This window comes from Argiope bruennichi, chromosome 8, assembly GCF_947563725.1.
Source record: "Argiope bruennichi chromosome 8, qqArgBrue1.1, whole genome shotgun sequence".
NCBI lineage: Eukaryota > Metazoa > Arthropoda > Arachnida > Araneae > Araneidae > Argiope > Argiope bruennichi.
Window position 1 is genome coordinate 131728401 of NC_079158.1, and position 18046 is coordinate 131746446.

At 27.5% G+C, this 18046-nt stretch overlaps 1 protein-coding gene across 2 annotated transcripts in view; it reads left to right on the forward strand.

The window, feature by feature from the left end:
* Window positions 1–356: 356 nt before the first annotated feature.
* LOC129980909 (COMM domain-containing protein 8-like) overlaps window positions 357–18046 on the forward strand; it is a 32208-nt gene continuing 14518 nt past the window's right edge. Inside the window, exons 1-3 of one of the 2 annotated variants that reach the window (XM_056091386.1) lie at window positions 373–738; window positions 812–958; window positions 4765–4914. In XM_056091386.1, coding sequence (XP_055947361.1) covers window positions 664–738; window positions 812–958; window positions 4765–4914 — 372 coding nt within the window. In that variant the 5' untranslated portion in view covers window positions 373–663. Of the gene's footprint in view, window positions 739–811; window positions 959–4764; window positions 4915–18046 lie in introns of both variants that reach the window. The other variant, XM_056091387.1, reaches the window with a different exon arrangement.

Here is an 18046-nt window from a genome sequence, read left to right on the forward strand (position 1 = left end):
ACAGTAAATTGATCAAATCATAATTTTCTGAAGTAAATACAAAAGCTTTCAATAGTTACTAACTGATAATATAAAACAAAAAAATACTTGTCTGTTGTCACAATAACACCACCTAAACAAATAATATGATATTGTGTTTGGTATTTGGTCGTTATATTTAGTCAATAACACTATTCTAAAATCAAAGGCATCTACATTTCAGAATTCCAAAAACAAATTTCGAAACATTTTGCACATACAGAATTAGCAATACAGTTCATGAATCTGATAGAGAAATCACGTGGGCTGAAAAACTCCGTTTTCCCTAAACATCAGAAAATTACTATGTTTTTCCCTAAGAGCAAAATTTTGGTGTTGTCCGTAGAATCTAGTCTGAGGATGGTTGCCCGAATTATGGCAGTATCTGCAGGGCGGCGGGCCATGGAAATGGAAATAGGGCTTTAACTACGCTATATTAGTTCAGTTTTTATGATTGGCAACACTATTTTGGCAAATTGTTTGTTTACAGTTGAATTGAAATTTATGAAACGCCTATATCTGAAAATATAAATAAATCTTTTATCTCATAAAATATCATTCTTTTTCATCAGTCAGAGTAATTAATATCAAACGTAAGTCTCGCATACCTGGATAAAACTGTGTTTGAAATGCTGTCATAGCGGCATGGCTAATACCGAATTAATGGAGGAAATGTTTTTCAAATTATTTATTAAATGCCCAAAGGATAAGTTGAAAATGGTAAATATATTAAAACAATTTGAAATTAAAGTTCTTTGCTTACAAATCATGAAATAATTTTACCCCTTTTCAGTTGATTCATCATTTAATTGATGTTTTTTGCGGCCAGAAAGGAGTTCTTTACGAATCTTTTTCCCATGTATGGACTTTACTTGAGTGGTGGGATTTAATACGTGGAAGTGAGAAAATTTTTCTCATGTATTACAGCACATCAGAAAAAGTAAGAATTTTGTTCACCTAAGTGCTTTCACTTTACTTTACCCATCTGCTCAAAAATTACAGCTCATATATATATTTATATAATTAGTAATCTGAAAAGAATATTATCTTAATTTTGTTCACGATTTTACATATATTTCTCTATTCAATAGTAAAGGAATAGATTTCCAGAATTTTTATTGTATTTTTCATCATAATTATGTATAAACTATTAATACTGTTTTCTGTAATGGGTTGAGTATTGTTCAGTTTTTTTAAGCATTTTGTTTTGTTTTTTTTGTATTTGCTGTTAATATAATTTTTATGTAAATATATATAATCAGTAAATACATGCAAAATCATCAAAATCAATTCTTTCAAGAATCAGATGCTAAATGATATTTAATCTGTTTGGTCACATAATAAAAGTTATACAGTTTGGTTGTATATGCAGATAAGTTTCCTGAATGTTATCTTAATGCATCAAATAAAAATTTCCATGCTTGAATGGAATTTAATATTAAATATCAATAATCTCTAATGTAATGGAATTTTATTTAAAATGAATTTTGCTTAATATCATAAAAAATCTTTCCCAATATACAAAATGTTTATAAATAGATAGTGGATCATTCGCCATTGATGAAATTTTTACAGGGTGCATAGCATCATTTAAAATTCCTTAAAAACTGCTTATTTTGGATGGTCCTTATAAAAGAGCCTTAAAAGTTTTAAAACCCTTCAAATTACTTTCTCAAATTTTTTTACCCAGGTGCTTATATTTTTCTTCTGATGAAAAGAAATTGTTTCATCTTGTTAGATCTGTGCAATTTACCTTGCAATATTTGATCTTTCAATGTTTATCTGATTTAATAAATCCAAGTGTCAATGAAAAAAGTTTTATCTCAGCTTAAGATAGAATAGGGTAAATATATTGTTTTCATTTACTTGATTCTTTTTTCATCTCCTCTTGTTTGTTTAAATAAAGGGAAAATCCTTTCTTTTTAGAAATAATTTTATTTATTAATGTTATGTTTTTAACAGTAACTTAAGCTCATCCTTGCTTTTCTACACATGATTAATTATTTGCAAAGCATTTGTTAGTTATATTTCAACTTCATTTAGAGACTTTCTATTAGTGAATTATTTTAGTATTTTTATTTCAATTAATTTTTATTCAAAAATTTAGAACTTCTTAACAATATAGTATAAAATGTACATTTGGTTTATTATGAATTTTTAAAAGTGAATGCATTGAATCATTCAAAGCTTCCAAAAATAAATACAAACCAAGATGCTCAAAAGTTACTTGTAGGTCATTTGTTGCTCTTGCAAAATGATACCAAAAATAAATTAATGGCAGTAAAATTCCTTTTTTTAGTTATTCATATATGAACTATCCATAGAGAAAGAATTGTAACCCCTCTCCCCCCCAAAAAAAAATCAAACTCAGGATTTTGTCCTATTTTATGATTTAAACTTCCAAATAACATGTGTTTGGTATTATGTCTATTTGTGAATAGGATAGCTTAAAAAACACTTTGAGCTGGAATTTCTTAATACTAGATTTGCACATTTCAACCAAATTTTGAACGAAATCCATTCCTATTGTTTTTTGTTTCCTTGTCTCAGAACAAATGAACAGGATTTCAAAATGTAAAATGCTGCATTGGTAAGATGTTGCTCACAGTTTTAGCATCAGTTTTAATTGACTATATGTCAGTCTGTATGTTCATAAGCATGTAAACACTATAACAACAACAACAACAAAAAAAAAAAAAAAAACACACATCAGAGTTATTTATATGTGTATCTATCATAGTTATCTGTGATATTTGTTATCTTGTTCTAAAATTGTAGCTCTATCATAAATTTTGGATTTATTAGCTGGCCAATAAGTTTCAGAGCATACTTAATTTTCTTCTTCTTTTTTTTCTTTCTATACTGGGGCTGAAAATAAAAATCTGTCTACTCATGGCTTTGCACAAGGTCTCAAATTTTTATGGGAGAGAGAGGGTTGATAACATTTTTAAGAAATAATAAGTAGTGATAAGACATTCTGAGCTGGTCCTTGTTCAAATGTATCAGTCATGATCCACTTTTGCCATATGATATACGTTAGTAAAGCAATAATTGTACCTTTAAAAGTTTTAAATGAGAATTTCTGGGATGAAATTATTTTTTCAGTAAATTACTAATGCCCGTATGATTTTTCTAACTATGTATTTTGTTTTGGAATTGATAAAATGAGTGCAGACATAAAAGGAAACAAATTATCGAAAGACTGACATTCCACAAAAGCAATATCTGATACTATATACTTTTTGAATATGAATTGTCAGTAATCTGTTAAAAAAATTTTGGAATGCATAATGAATTCAGTAAATTTTGCATCAATTAGAAATATTGTTTTGGCGGTGAACAAGTAAATGTGAAATATGAATCAAAGATATCATAAAGTTTATAGATTTTTTTAATCAAATCACCCTTATGCAATCTCAGTAATATTCATGTCAGGAAAAGGAGATTGGATTTTTTTTTATAAATTCTTTTATTTAGAGATTAAAAAAAAAAAAACTGGAAAGTTTTGAATTTTTTTTTTTTTTTTTGTGAGCAAGCATCTGTTCAAAGAGGATTTGGTATTAATTAATTTATTGAGGTGGGAACTTTGAATGAAAAATATCATGTTTCACAATATGCCATCTACAACCACTTAAAGCAATCTAGCAGAATCCACTCTGTAAACGCTATTAGAGAATTGAGAAAATTAGCAATAGTTGGCAAAGGAAAAAGTTGTGAAAGACATAAAGAAAGTTACTGATTTTGTAATCTCTTTAAGTGGTTGGAGGGATTCTCTTGGAAAAGGAATTTAGTGAAATTGAATATAAAGCCAATGCACTTAATTTTTGAGAAACCAGAAATTTTGCATTACTAACAAAATTAATTATTTGGGAAAAAATTTTAATAGAAAAATTGAACAAATTAAAAGTGTTTGGAAAAATTTCTGAAGAGGATTAATTTTTTATTTACGTATTTAATAAAATTAGCATGATTTTTATATTCTAGATTTGTTTACTTATATTCCTAACCTTTTTTGAGGAATTGGAATGTTACTGAAGTAGCAGTATAACCTTTTTTTTTTCTCCTTTATATTACAAATAGCATTGTAATTAGATAATCTAAAATATGCATTGAAAATCCTTTGATAAGGTTTTTGTCTAATGAAACTTTTATAGAAAAAAAACATTTTAAATAAAGTTTCGATGTTGGTTAAAATTATTCAATGATTCCTAGAAGTATTTTATGTGTATTCATTCGATTTTATAGTTCTGTAATTACAAAAAAATATTTAGTTAAGATTTGTTCCTATTTTTTTCTCTAAAGGTGCTTAAAAAGTTCTTATTAAGTGCTTATTTTATAAGACGAAACTAATCTATATGCTATCTTTTACTTTCATTCTACATATTATCAAATTGAACTGCAATTAAAAAAAAAAATCCTAAATAAATGCTTTTCCAGTTTACCTTTTAGAAGAAGGAAATTTAGAATTTAAAAAGAAACTTTATTTATTGATGCAAAATCTTCATATATTTCACACTGTCTTGTATTTTCTAATGTGTCTTTTCAGTAAAAAGCTTGTAGCTTTTTTTTACTTTGAATAAAAAAATTATCATTTTATTTAATATGTTAATATCCTGCTCATTGATTTGTAAAACCATGTTGAGTTTTCAAAATAATCTAAATATTGTTTTTGTGCAATAAGGTAAATAACTTGTTATCAACTATGCATTTTGATCTGACTTGTGACTTTTTTTCTTCTTTTTGTAGCTCCCAGAGTTTTCCTCTCTGCCTCAAGAATTTCAGCTTGCTTTGAATAATTGTTTAAGCATAAGATCTCTTGATATAAAAAATAGACTTATTGAAAGGACTCATGAAATTTCACCAGCCTATCTGCATAATTTTGATTGGAAACTAAAGGTATGAAAGGTGCCATGTTTGAAATCTTATATCTGATCCATTCATACATTATTGTTTTTAATCTTTATGTCAAAGATAAATTCATACAATATTGGAATCAGAGATATAAATAGGTTCCTACTCATTTTAAGAATTTCTCATGCTCTTCCAAATAGGTATTCTTAGAAACTGCATTCTTGTTCTCTTTGCTTATGTTATCATTAGGGGAACTACTGCTAAAACCACATTATAGATTTTGAAACCCTTCAAAATAAAGAAAAACTATCCAAATTAAATTAATATCACACTATGTTTTTTTCAGGACTTTTGAGACTAAGAAGAACTTCAATAACATGCAGCATTAATGAATTATCTCTCTCTCTGTATTAGGGATTGCAATATCAGATCAAAAGTTTAATACTGGTATTCAGTATTTTTTAGATCTTAATAATGGGTTACCAGTTTTAATATCAGTAGTAGAAATTTTAGAAAAAGATAGGAAATACAGGTGTTTTATTTGTCAGTTTTATTAGAGAGTGTAAATATCACAAAAAACAATTTGTAACTTATAAATTATAACATTATATAAAGAATCACAAAAAAGTAAAGGAAAATCTTATTTATTTAAATCACAAAAAAGTATAAATATCACTATTCAGTCTGTGGTACTGTTACAAATTTTTGAAATGTGATCATAAAAAAACATAATGTATCAATTGTACTGTCATTAAACCTGGGACATAATTTTGCACAAAAATTACCAGCTTTCGAAAACGCTCTTTCGGCATCTATGTTAGTTGGTGGTACTGTTAGCAATGCGAGATATACTTTTTCCAATTATTTACCACTTAATCCCTCATCTTCAAATGAATAGATTTATCGTTGGATGGTTTTGGATATAGCTGATTTTTGTATTGTATTTTGGTTTGTTGACATTTTTTTAATTTATTGCCAATTCTCATTTTTGTTCAAGGGACAATTTCTTTTCACTATCAACATTAACGTCATCATAATCTTTGATAACTATACTGAATTCTTCTGAACGTGGATAGGTTTGTGGGTAAAAAATTACTACTATAAACTTGATCAGATTTGAATTGGTTAGTCTCTTTTTTTCTTTTTCATTTTTAAAATCTTTATAATTAAGTAAATACCGTAAGATATTTTCTATTTCAGTATGCCTTTCTTCTGTGTGATTTTTCAATGTAATATATAATTCTTTAGACCCTGTTCTTTCTTGTGCCCTGTGTGCTGTTCTTTCAGTGAATGCCTTTCTTCTGTGTGATTTTTCAATGTAATATATAATTCTTCAAATAGTGATGTGTGTTGTTCTTTCACTGATGGCAGCATGAAATTTATTGTCGCAATATCTGTTAATAAATTAGAATCTCTCCGACATAATGCCTCAACAGCCAGTTTTCTTGGAAGTTGAGCTGATGCAGTTCTGGATATTAAATCGCATTCACTATCTGAAAAATTCATTTGCAGGTTTAAGTCGTGTTCTTTTTGGATTGGATTTCTCAGTTTCAAAAATTGTTCCCATCATTAGGAGTAAACTGTTCCAACTTGTTTTCTAATTTCAACGTTAATCTAATATTAACATATATTCTGTTTTATTTTCAGTTAGTATATATTTTTGTACTATAGCATTTTTTGTATCGGAAAGCTTAAATATCTTAAAAAAATTTTTAACTTTATAAATTATAGGATGCAATTCTTGATGAGTTAATATCATTCTCATTAGCAATATTTTCTTCAACAATTATACTGTCAATATCACTCTCACTCTTCAAAGTTGGAATCCGAAGTTTCTGTAATGTTTCTGTATGGATTCTTCTGTCCTTTATTTTTTTGGTATAATACATCTATTACTCTTAATTGAATTCCATTAGCATAGCACAGTTGCTGATTTGCATCAATCAACTTTCCAACTTTTTTTCATTACTGTTATGGATACAATATCTTCTTTCAGGGATAATCCATGTTTCACTAATTTAGATTTTGGCACTTCCATACATTTTTCAGCTGGCATACTTCCCGAGACATGTGTAGGTCCTATATTCCAATTTTTTTTCTGAATGAATATTTATATTTAAATAGTGTCTATTTCTTACACTTGTCCATTCATCAAATATAAGACTAAATTTTTCAGTATTTACATTTAATTGTATTAGCTCGTGTTTCAAAGAATTGTGAACACCGTTACTGTAGTATATAATACTTCTTATAGTGTTAATCGATGTTGGTAGATTTTTAAAAGCTGGCGGATAGTGATTTTCTTAATTCAGTACAAGTGCTGAAATGGCAAACCATCTGATGCTATCATTTTACTTATAATTTCATACAAATTATCTTTTTTTTCCAAAATAATCTAAAATTACTGATGGCTTGGGCTTAGAAACTGTGCTTAAATTTGTATCTTCATCGCAATTAGATTCTTTCCTCTTTAACAAATTTGTATCATGTTTCGTTTTTAAATGTGTATGGAGTCCGCTTCTACTTCCTCCGTTCACTTTAATAACTCTTGAACATTTTTTACATTGTGCCACCATATTCTTTTCATCATATAAATAATGAAACCAAACCAAAGTATTACCAACTGATTTTTTATGTTCTTTAAAGTTATTCATTATTATGGGTTATTATTTATCAGTATGTATATATATATATAGTATATATAATGAATCAGAAAAATATTTTAAACCCTAAAGTATGATATTCAGTATGCAAATACAATGTGAATAACAAACTCACCAATTAAAAAAATATTGAAATATTACACACTTCCTTCACAACTACAACCTTGTTTCCACAGATACGAATATCAGACTACGAATCCTGCGCGTGTGCTGTGTCGCTCGAAACTGTTATAGGATAGTTTTGACCCGCCTCCTTGGATGATTCACATACTGTTCGGCAACGAATGTCGGATTCTGAGACTACCACATTTCGACGATTCTACGTGGAATTATAAGCACATTTCCAGTATTCACCTTTGACCTTGGATTTCCCCCATTAGATACTTTTTAGTTCAATTTTTTTTCACGTGTATGTGAGTGTTGTGTTATTTCTGACAGCATTTTATTTTAATTCAAAATTTCGTATTGATATGTGTAGCCAAAAGTGATAAAAAAGCTTTCAGGAATGGTACGAAGAAAATTTTACATAATATCATTAAATATTGTGACCAAGAAACAGAAAATGGGAAATTAGTATATTCCTGAAGAAATTTAATAACGTATAAAAAATAATCATTTTAATATGAAAAAGATCATTATTATTTTGTAAAAAAATAATTACCAAATTTTAAGAACAGAAATTTTTTATTTATTTTTCATAATTTAATGTTTATGTCCCTTACATTAAATAAAAATTGCTCTGAAATATTTTACTGTGCATTAGTACCTTTTTCCTTCTGTATTACTAATTATCTGTAATGTTTACGTCTCATAAAACCGCGAATCTTCGTTGTTAAATGTAAACATCTCCTCCTTTCATTTTTCCTCCCACCCCTATTTTTTCGAATTAAACCCATTCTAACGCATGCACAAAAGCACAGAGGGTTTTACAATCCATTTGTCAAACAGTATTTTATCACTTCTCTTGATTGTACGATGCAACTTTGTAATCACAGTCTAATTAAGTTTCCCCTTTAGGGTGACATTAAAACAAAAATGTATACTATTTTGCTATGTTGGCGATTACTGAACATATAATGGAGACAATTTTAAAAATTTCTAGTAAATATAAAAAAAACGGTATTTGAATTTGTGAATGCCGGTATTACAAAATTGTACAAATAGTTCAAAATACCGTTATACCGGTATTGCAATCCTTACTCTGTATATATATGCATAAACTTTTCAGAAATATCTTTGATAATGATAATACAGCTCTCAAAGAAATCAAATTTTAAAATGCTAACAATCTTAAGAATAAAAGAAGGCTCATTAATAGCCAAAGATTTGATGCACCACCATATCAACATGATTGCTTTCCAAAAATGAATTGATGGTTTATTATCATCCTGTTATATACATATAATTTAAGATGATTCTTACTTCATATTTTTTCACTGTTCTTATGTTGTAACTAAATTTTCCCTCATTAAGCTCTAATTAAAATGGTGCATCCATATTTATCAAGGACTTTTATTTGGTGAGCTACTATTTTTTTTAATTATTATTTGTCATGTCCTAAGGCTATAAATCTTTAAGTTTAGTATTTATTTGTTCTGATAAGAAAAAAAAATGTATAAAAAGAATGATTACCATCCACCAGACTATATGCATGTATATATAAAGTTTGTTAGAGTGTAGAAATATTCTTAAAAATATCGGAAGATTATTAAAATTCTTATTATTGAAATTTTCAAGATATTTTTTAAAATTGAAGATAATAAAAAATGTATATCTTAAGATTAAAAGATCCCACTGCATGACCATTACACGTAAAATAGGGCAGCTCATTAGTAAGTGTCACACATAGGAAGAAGATAGTGACATCTGTAATTTCATACTAATTTAGCTGGAAATACCTCCCAAATTTAAGTAACTTTTTAAGAGCCTCTGAGTACTTATCAGAATAGAAGATCAAGTTCAAACGGTGAAAATTACAAAAAGGTGATTTGCAGAAACAAGAGTAAAAAATATATTACACACACATATATACAGGGTGGCCATAAAATAACCTCTACTCTTTCTGTTTGGAGGAATCTAGTTAAAAACTAATAAAATAAATGGAATAAAGCCAAACATCTTATACAAATTGAGGAAGGCATGAGTAGATGAATTCTGTGAGGAAGAAGTTGAGGGGGAAAAAAAGGGGGATCATGATTTTGCTGTATAATTCAATATTAGGAAAAATCAGCAACTGAAAATGCTCTGTCCTTCATTTGTATAATTTCTTTAATAGTCACTTGAATATTTTTGAACCCATTCATCGGGGTTGCCACACCAGTGGGAGAACAAAGAAAACCGGAAAAGAAACAGGGAATTTAAAAATTGTCTAGAAAAACACCTGGAAAATGCAGGGAAATTTGAAAATTTTCATAAAAACAGGGAATTTTAAGTTTCTTAGCAATTTTTCCCCATTTAAAAAATGCCAATTTTTAAAGATTGCAAGAATAAAAAATCAATTCATAGTTTACAAAAAAAAAAAAAAAAAGAAAAAAAAACAATTTGCGATTTTGTGATGCGGAAACTAACCCCTTTTTTCTCCCCTCGTTTTTTTTTCTGTATAGATCATTCCAATTTCGATTTCTGAGACAGTTTTTCTTTTTTCATGAGATTCCCAAATTGCTGCTAATGAGCATGCATGAGTCATCGTTTACCGCTTGATAGAATAGAATTCTTTTCTCAGTCAGGATTTGCAGCATACAATCTGTGGAAGCACTGAAGTGGTGTTTAGCCCACCATACTTGAATTAGTTGTTTATTATTTGATTTTGTTTTATATTATTGGTTTGTTTATTATTTGAGAAGCAATAAACATTAAAAATAAATTAGAGAATTTTTTTTAAACAATGAGCTGCTCAAAATCCATATTTAATACGAATTGAACGGATAAGAAAATCAATCCTAAATTTCCGCAAAATCTATTTATTGTGTATTGCTGGCTTTTGTAAGAAAATAATAAGCCTAAGAAACATGGGGAAAAGGCACTTACTAATCAGGCCAAAAAAGGAAAACATACAAGACTGCATGCCAGCTCAAAAGAGTCACTAATGTTGGAGTTAGTATCTAAAAGGAATACAGAAAAACAATGCCATGTCATTTCCAAATACATAAAATTTAATGTCCAAAAATAAATCAATTTCGAATTTTTGAGTTCAATAAAATTAATTTAAAGCTGAATTTTGAGGGCATTAAAAGTTGTTGCATCATATTTTTCCTTTAATACATTCATTGATATATTAGAAATATTTTCATATATGTTCACTGACAGTGAAATAACTACAAAAACGGATGTTAGGTTGTATAACAATGCTGCACTTTATTTGTTATGGATTAGATCCATTAGCTGCACGAAACTGATGGTTGAAAAATCTGCCGAAATTGATACCCAAATACTTGATTTGACAAAAATGAATAAATAAAAAGTAATCTTGCTTTGTAATGTTTTTAGTTAAGTAATCATTAAATGATTTTTCTTATGACAATAAAGTGTTTTGTGTTTTATTTCACCACAGTCCTTCATTTTGTGTGATTTACAATTAAAGAGCATGAGAGGTAATACACCCCCCTGTCTTAATATATAAATTTTGTCTTACTAAATTCTAGATAATAAATAAAAAGATTTTTTTTTCTGCATGTGAATGAAAATTATAATATGCTATTTTTGAATAATGTTAAATTGTTGCTTCCTTTTCTTAGTTTTTCCACTCCTTTAAACAATATTCCTTTATAACTAGCACATGAGTTCTATTTTCGCATTTCCTCGTATCTTGAATATATGTATAAGGAAAACACAGATTTTTTTTTCCGGATTTGAGTGGCAACCCTAATTTATTCATTGTCATTATTAATCTTTTTTCAATTCTGAGAATGCCATATTTTCTTGATATTTCCTTATTATATTATCTCCCTGTCTTACTTGGCAATCTTAAGAATATACCAAGATCACAACTATTATTTCATGAAGCTCTGTAGTACTTTCTTGTCTTAGCAGATTTTGGTAAGATTTACCACTATCTTGATGATATATCCCAATTTTCTGATGATTATATCTCAAAGGTATCTTTAATATAGTATGGAAGTACCATTTCTCGCTATCATCAATTTTTGTTATTAAATTTTTTTGTAATATTCACTTATTATTAAAAAAAAATATCTTTATTTGTAATATTTTTGTATTGAGCAATCAACATTTGCATTATATTAGTATTTGTCCAGAGTAAGAACTAAATAATTATGGTATTCTCATACTTAAAAATAATAGCATGTAAATTTTAGTAGCAGTAGCATCATCATATGTAATAATAAAGCAGAATTTTTGAGTGCGAGTCAATAAAAAGATAGGAGAGATAAAAAATTACTATTCTAGAACCAAAAAATGTGTCTTTTAGGTACTATTAATCCATACCCAAAAACATTCCATCAAATTTTTTTAAAATTAGATTTTTTTTTAGCATTATTTATTATTATTACTACTTTATTGAAAAATGATGACATCTCTTTTAAATGCTTCAAAATAAAGAAATTTCCAGTTTAAAGCTTTATGAATTATGCCGTGCTGAACGTATGTAAAATGTTTTTGTTAAGAATTTATTTTCAAATTTCTAGACTGCTCTACTTATTTAATGCATCTGTGAAATTTAATGAAACTATTGCATTTTTTTCCCCCATCTGCATCAATCATTTGTAATTGATTTTAATGAAGTAGTCATCTTCAAAAACTTTCAAAGGCAGTTAGAATAAATAAATGATTCTCTTAAGATATTATATATAAAAATATTTTTTCTCTTTCAAATTTTGATTAGCTAAGAATTATTATTTTAATTTTAATTTAAATATAACTGTATACACTCTTTTTTAAAAAATGTAGTGCAAATGAAGATAAATAAGTGAATTCTAATTTTCTTTCTTTAAAATAGTCTTAAAAAACACTGTTTATAGCTACCTTTATCAAACAAGTAATTGACAAAAGTTTCAGTTACAATTACATCTACCTTTTTTAATTTGATGAATTAAATATGTAAAACATGTGTGCTATAAAATTTTTTTGCATCATTCCACTTTCTTCCTTTTATTAGTGACCACCTGAAATGGAAATAATAATGAACTGAATTTTTTTAAAAATAATAGTTTGCAATTATGGATTCAATGAAGGAAAGCTGTTTTGCTTTAACCCATTAAACGCCAAAACTCAAAAATCAGTATTTGTTTTCGATTCAAACAATACAAGTTATTATTTTGACCACTTATAGTAGCAATTTAATGTAAAAATAAGGAAATTGCACTTATCTTTAAAAATATAGGGTGTTGGGTTGGCGCAACGTCAGCGGAAAAGAAGTACGAATGTTGATCGTTATCATCGAGCACTACGCCGCATTTTCTTCACGTTTTAAAAGCTAGAAATTTTTGTCAGCTTATTAAAGGGTGTAAAATAGTCAAAACACATCTTTGAAAATTTTAATTTATTAGAAACTAACAAATAAATGTAGTTGACAAGCTTATTAGGTAAGAATAAGGTGATATAAATTTCAAGTATGATATGCTTCACCACAATTGTGGTGTAAAGCAACTTCACAAACATTGAAGCGATAGATAGTTTGGATGTGGAAATGCTTGCAACATAGTCTTCTACTGTCTGTAGACTTAACAATAAAATGTCCTTCGGATATCGGTTTTGTAAGGCTGAATTTGCTCGGACGTCCTGTAGCTGATGTTTTCTTCTTTATCTCACTATCCAAGGGCATCTGTAACAAATGAAGCACACTCTCATCTGAAATCCAACAGTGACTTTTTACTTTCTTCTTCAGAAAATCTTGATATTCTCCAAGCATTTGTTAGTGCAACAACGATGAAATTTGAAAATATCCGCCACCACCATCTTTTGCCACGGACCCTAATTCTGTAATTGGAAACAAAATTGTAACACAAATCTGCACCACCTATTTTCTGATTATATTGCTCAATGCAGTGAGGTTGGGCTACTGATATTTTCTTCTTCTGATTTTTGGAGTATTGAGAAACATTTTTTAGTGGTTCAATTTTTCCAAACGTTGACCCTATTGTCACAACAGTGTTGTCGTTCCACCGAAGAACAAGTATCTTTTTATTTTCTTCATATTGAAAAAAAAAGATTAAAAAGATTAAAAATATTTGCACTAGTTTTATCTTTTATGATTTGTTTGATACGATCAATTGAAGCTTTTTATTCATTTTTTGGTTGAGGCTATCAATTGGTTTCTTTCTTGTCCATCGTAATTCTTCCTTTTTCCTTTTTTTTTTTTTTTTTTTTTTTTTTTAGCAGGACTTTTAGGAGGATCTAATTTTTTCTTTATATGAACTTCAAATTCCCTTGCAATATCTCTAGGTAAAACTTCATTATTGTTATTTAAAATATTTTCATTACCTTCTTCATCACTAGCATCTGCTGTTTCTGCAGGTACGACAACAACGTCGGTCTCAGCTGCATTTTCGTTATCGGAATTTTGTTTGAAAATTTTTTTCCAAAGCTTCTTCTAACGTAAGATATCTTGTTCTACGCATTTTAAACCACAGAGGATAAAAAAAGTTGCTACCAATAAGGCGCACAGTACTGATATGAAATCTTTCAAGAAGGATAACAGTACCCCCTTTCCGCTGGCGTTGCGCGAACGCAACACCTGTTTTTACTTTCCTTTCCTCCCCCATAGAAACACCTGCTAATGTGGAATGTACTGACAAAGAGTGACCTTGGCTTATGTATTTCACAACCAAACCCCAATTTGTTTTTAATTTTTATTTTTTCTAAGAAAAAATGAGTTTGGAAATTTGAACAAAAAAAGTGCTTAAAGTAAAACATCGATTATTAGGTGTAAAATAATTTATTTAAGTCAATTTTTTCACTGATTTGTTAGTAGTGCTACTCTTTAACATAAAACTGTAATTAATTCAAAAATTTGTTTAATCGTTATTTTTTTTATATTTATTTATATTGACCGTTGCGTCAACGCAACACCAGCGGTTAATGGGTTAAAATGAACCATAATATTTGCCCAGTGATCATTTATTAATGATGTTATGTCGATGTAACATTTTAACATCAGTAAATATATTAGAAGACAATAAAATAATGCTAATTTTAAGTGACAATTAATATTTTAGGAAATGAACAAATATAAAAAATAGAATTAAGATGTTTTAAATTTTAAAACTGAGTTTGAAAATCTTAAATACTTAAAAGAAAAGTTTTCTTTGTTGCCATAGATTATTTCCCTAGATATAGAAGGAATACCAAATCATGTAAGCAAAATGCTGTTTAGATTTCAGTGAAATTGGGATGCATGAATTTTACAAATGACTGCCGGTTTACTTGAAAACTCTCGAAAATTGGTGCAAGGAATTATTCCATATTTAGAAGTATTTATCAATGTTGGCAATTAATTTCACTTATGATAGAAATAAGTCTTCTGCTGTATCCAGAATTGCTGACATTAACCTTGAATCAGTTTTGAAATAATAAAAGATAAAGAGGGTTTTTTTCCCCTCCCTTTTTCTGAAATTTATAAAAATTTATTTTGCTAATGCTTCATGTAGGGCATAAGCACTTTTTCTGTTGATAGAGCCATCATAAAGCTGTATTTTAAAATAGCCAGCAATTAACATAGGAAGATCAGAAATATTTTTTTAAATATATTTTGTTACCTTTTTAAATAAATATAAAGCATAGATTTAGCAAACAAATGCACCCATTATTAAAAAATGTAACTCATTCATACATCCTGGTCCAGCAAAGGACGAAGTTATCTTCTAACATAATTAAATAAATAATATTATTTTGTGTATGCTTATTTATTTTGTAATATTATTTTTAGAGAAAAGAATAATTCATAAGTTCTTTAAATTTAATGCTTACATACTATGCATCGTATCTTAGAACTTCTCATGAACATAAATTTTGTTTAGTTTTCATCTATATATCAAAAAGTGATGATTGCAGTTACTGACTTAATTTCACAAATTTGTCAAATTAAATACTGATAAAAATGTTCTTATTTTACAATTAGTTTCTAATTTGTAAATAGGTCCGTTGATTTTACTTTAGATTTGACTATTTCGCATTTTTTGCGATTTTTCCTCCCGTTTGTTTTCACCAATTCGAAACCACATCGAATTGAAACATACAGCTCTATTATTATCCTCAAGAACGTCCAATAGCAGCTAAAATAAATGAACGATTTTCTTAGGAAATTTCAAATGATCATTTATAAATGAATATTTCATTCCACATAATTTTCAGCTTAGAGATGATGTCATCATAAAAAATAATTGAAACTTTTTTATTTTATTAATTTTTAAATGTACATGCTTTATTTCTATTTTAGATATACAGAATTTTGATAAATATAGTGTAGAGATTCTTTTTCTTTTCTTATTCTTTCTATTTTTCCTTCTTTCTTATTCTTTTTCCTTCTTTGATTCTAACAAAAACAATTTATTTCCACATTTGTAAAACTATCTATTGATATACGACGGAAGTTTAACATAAATGGACCTCTTTTTCTTGAAATAAATATCTAAAACACGTTTTGTATGAATATAAATGAACGTCATCCTATTTTGCATTATATCGGGTAAACAGGGCATAAATATCTGTTATAACTTGCAAAAATATTTCAGCGCAAAAATTGATTTTTACATTATATTGAAGTTTAAAAAATAATCTTTTTAATGATACTAATTTTTTAACTTATAAATTAATTTCTATTTTCAATGAATTAAAAAAATAATTCAATCATATTTTTCAACAATTTATTTTGCACAAAATAAAAATTAAATTTAAGTTGCACGAGCACATCAATAAGAAAAAATTAGCTTTTATCAAGATGTTGCCATCGCATTGACAAAAGCTCGAATTAAAAATGTTAATTATTAAAGCAAATTAAACATATTAAATAAATAACATTGTAATTTTCAATATGTCTGTATGAAATGAAATAAATATAAAACCTGATATTTTCTAAAAAGTGAAAGCAAGGAAAAGTTTTCTATGATATTTTATAATACTTAGATTACTAATTCACAGTGTGCTATAAAAAAAAAAAGGGCGATTTCAGATCATGCCATCAACCGTCTCTAAGAGGTCTCCCCGATTACGGAAATGTTGATTGTCCTAATATTCAAAACTTCATAAATCGGCCAGATTTGATCACAGAAGAAAGAAACGCTTATTTATTTATTTAAAAGTTGAAGCGTCAAGAATATTTTGCAGAATATGATTCATTAGTATCAAAGGACTGTAAACCATTTGTAAAATGCATATGAATTTATTGTGAAAAATGAAGTAAAGAATTATATTTTATATAGTTTGAACAATAAATCTCTTAATGAATTACAGAATTTTATATTTTTGTGCTGACCCTTGGTCCTTTGAGTCATATTTAATAAAATATTCTTGAGACACTAATAAAAAAAGTGTTCCATTCTTTTGTTACAAAAATTGATTTGAGATATGAAAATCTAAATATCACGATTTTATAAAAATGCGCCATTTTAGACCGCTTCATGGATATCAAGTCCAAGAAATTTCTTCAGTCATTCAACTGGAATTTGGCCTCAAATACGAAAATTTTTGAATGTCCTAAAATAATGATGTTAGAAGCTTCATTATTCAGTCAGATTTTTTGTCTCTAAAGATTACAATATTTTTTTATTTGAAATAAGTGTCAAGAATATATTACTTAATATGATTCTTAGGATCGAAGGATTCTATAAAAGTTAGGCTTTATAATTTTTTCAGAATTTAATTTATTGTCAGAAACAAAATAAAATATTAATATTTGCATCATTCAAATCCTTTTGAAATTAAAACTGAATTTTATGATAATTAGAGAAAATTTTAATTCTTTGGGATGTTCGATAAGTTTGGGAAAATATTCTGTTGTACACATAAGACAATCCGATTAACAATGATAACAACAAATCCAATGATAATGATAAAAATATGGATTGCAAGAATTAAATCTTTATATCAGTATGATTGATGTATCTCTTTATTTATTTATTTTTTTCGTTGTTCTTTTTAAAAGATCGACAATCTATTATGAATAATTTTATTTCTCTCTGTTTTAGTCATTTAAAAGTTTTACAGACATGAAAAAATATATAAAAATAGCGTGTTTAGAAAAAAGTAATTTCATGTAATCTGAATATTTAAAGCTAATTTGGCTCAATTTGGAATGTGCTCAGATTATTATGAAAAAGAAAGTGATGGTAGATTATTTTGATCAATTAATCATGATAAATTTATGCATTTTCAGATACCTAAAATATTGTCTTTTAAAATGCCTCAAAGAATCATTTTAACGAATAAATAACACGATACTCTAATATTTTTTTTAAAGAATGGTTTATTGGCTATAATAAATACAAAAATTGTTTTTTAGCTTTTGAAACGCTATTTAAAGTATTTCTAAATAATCATGTTTAAAATTATAAAAAACAAAT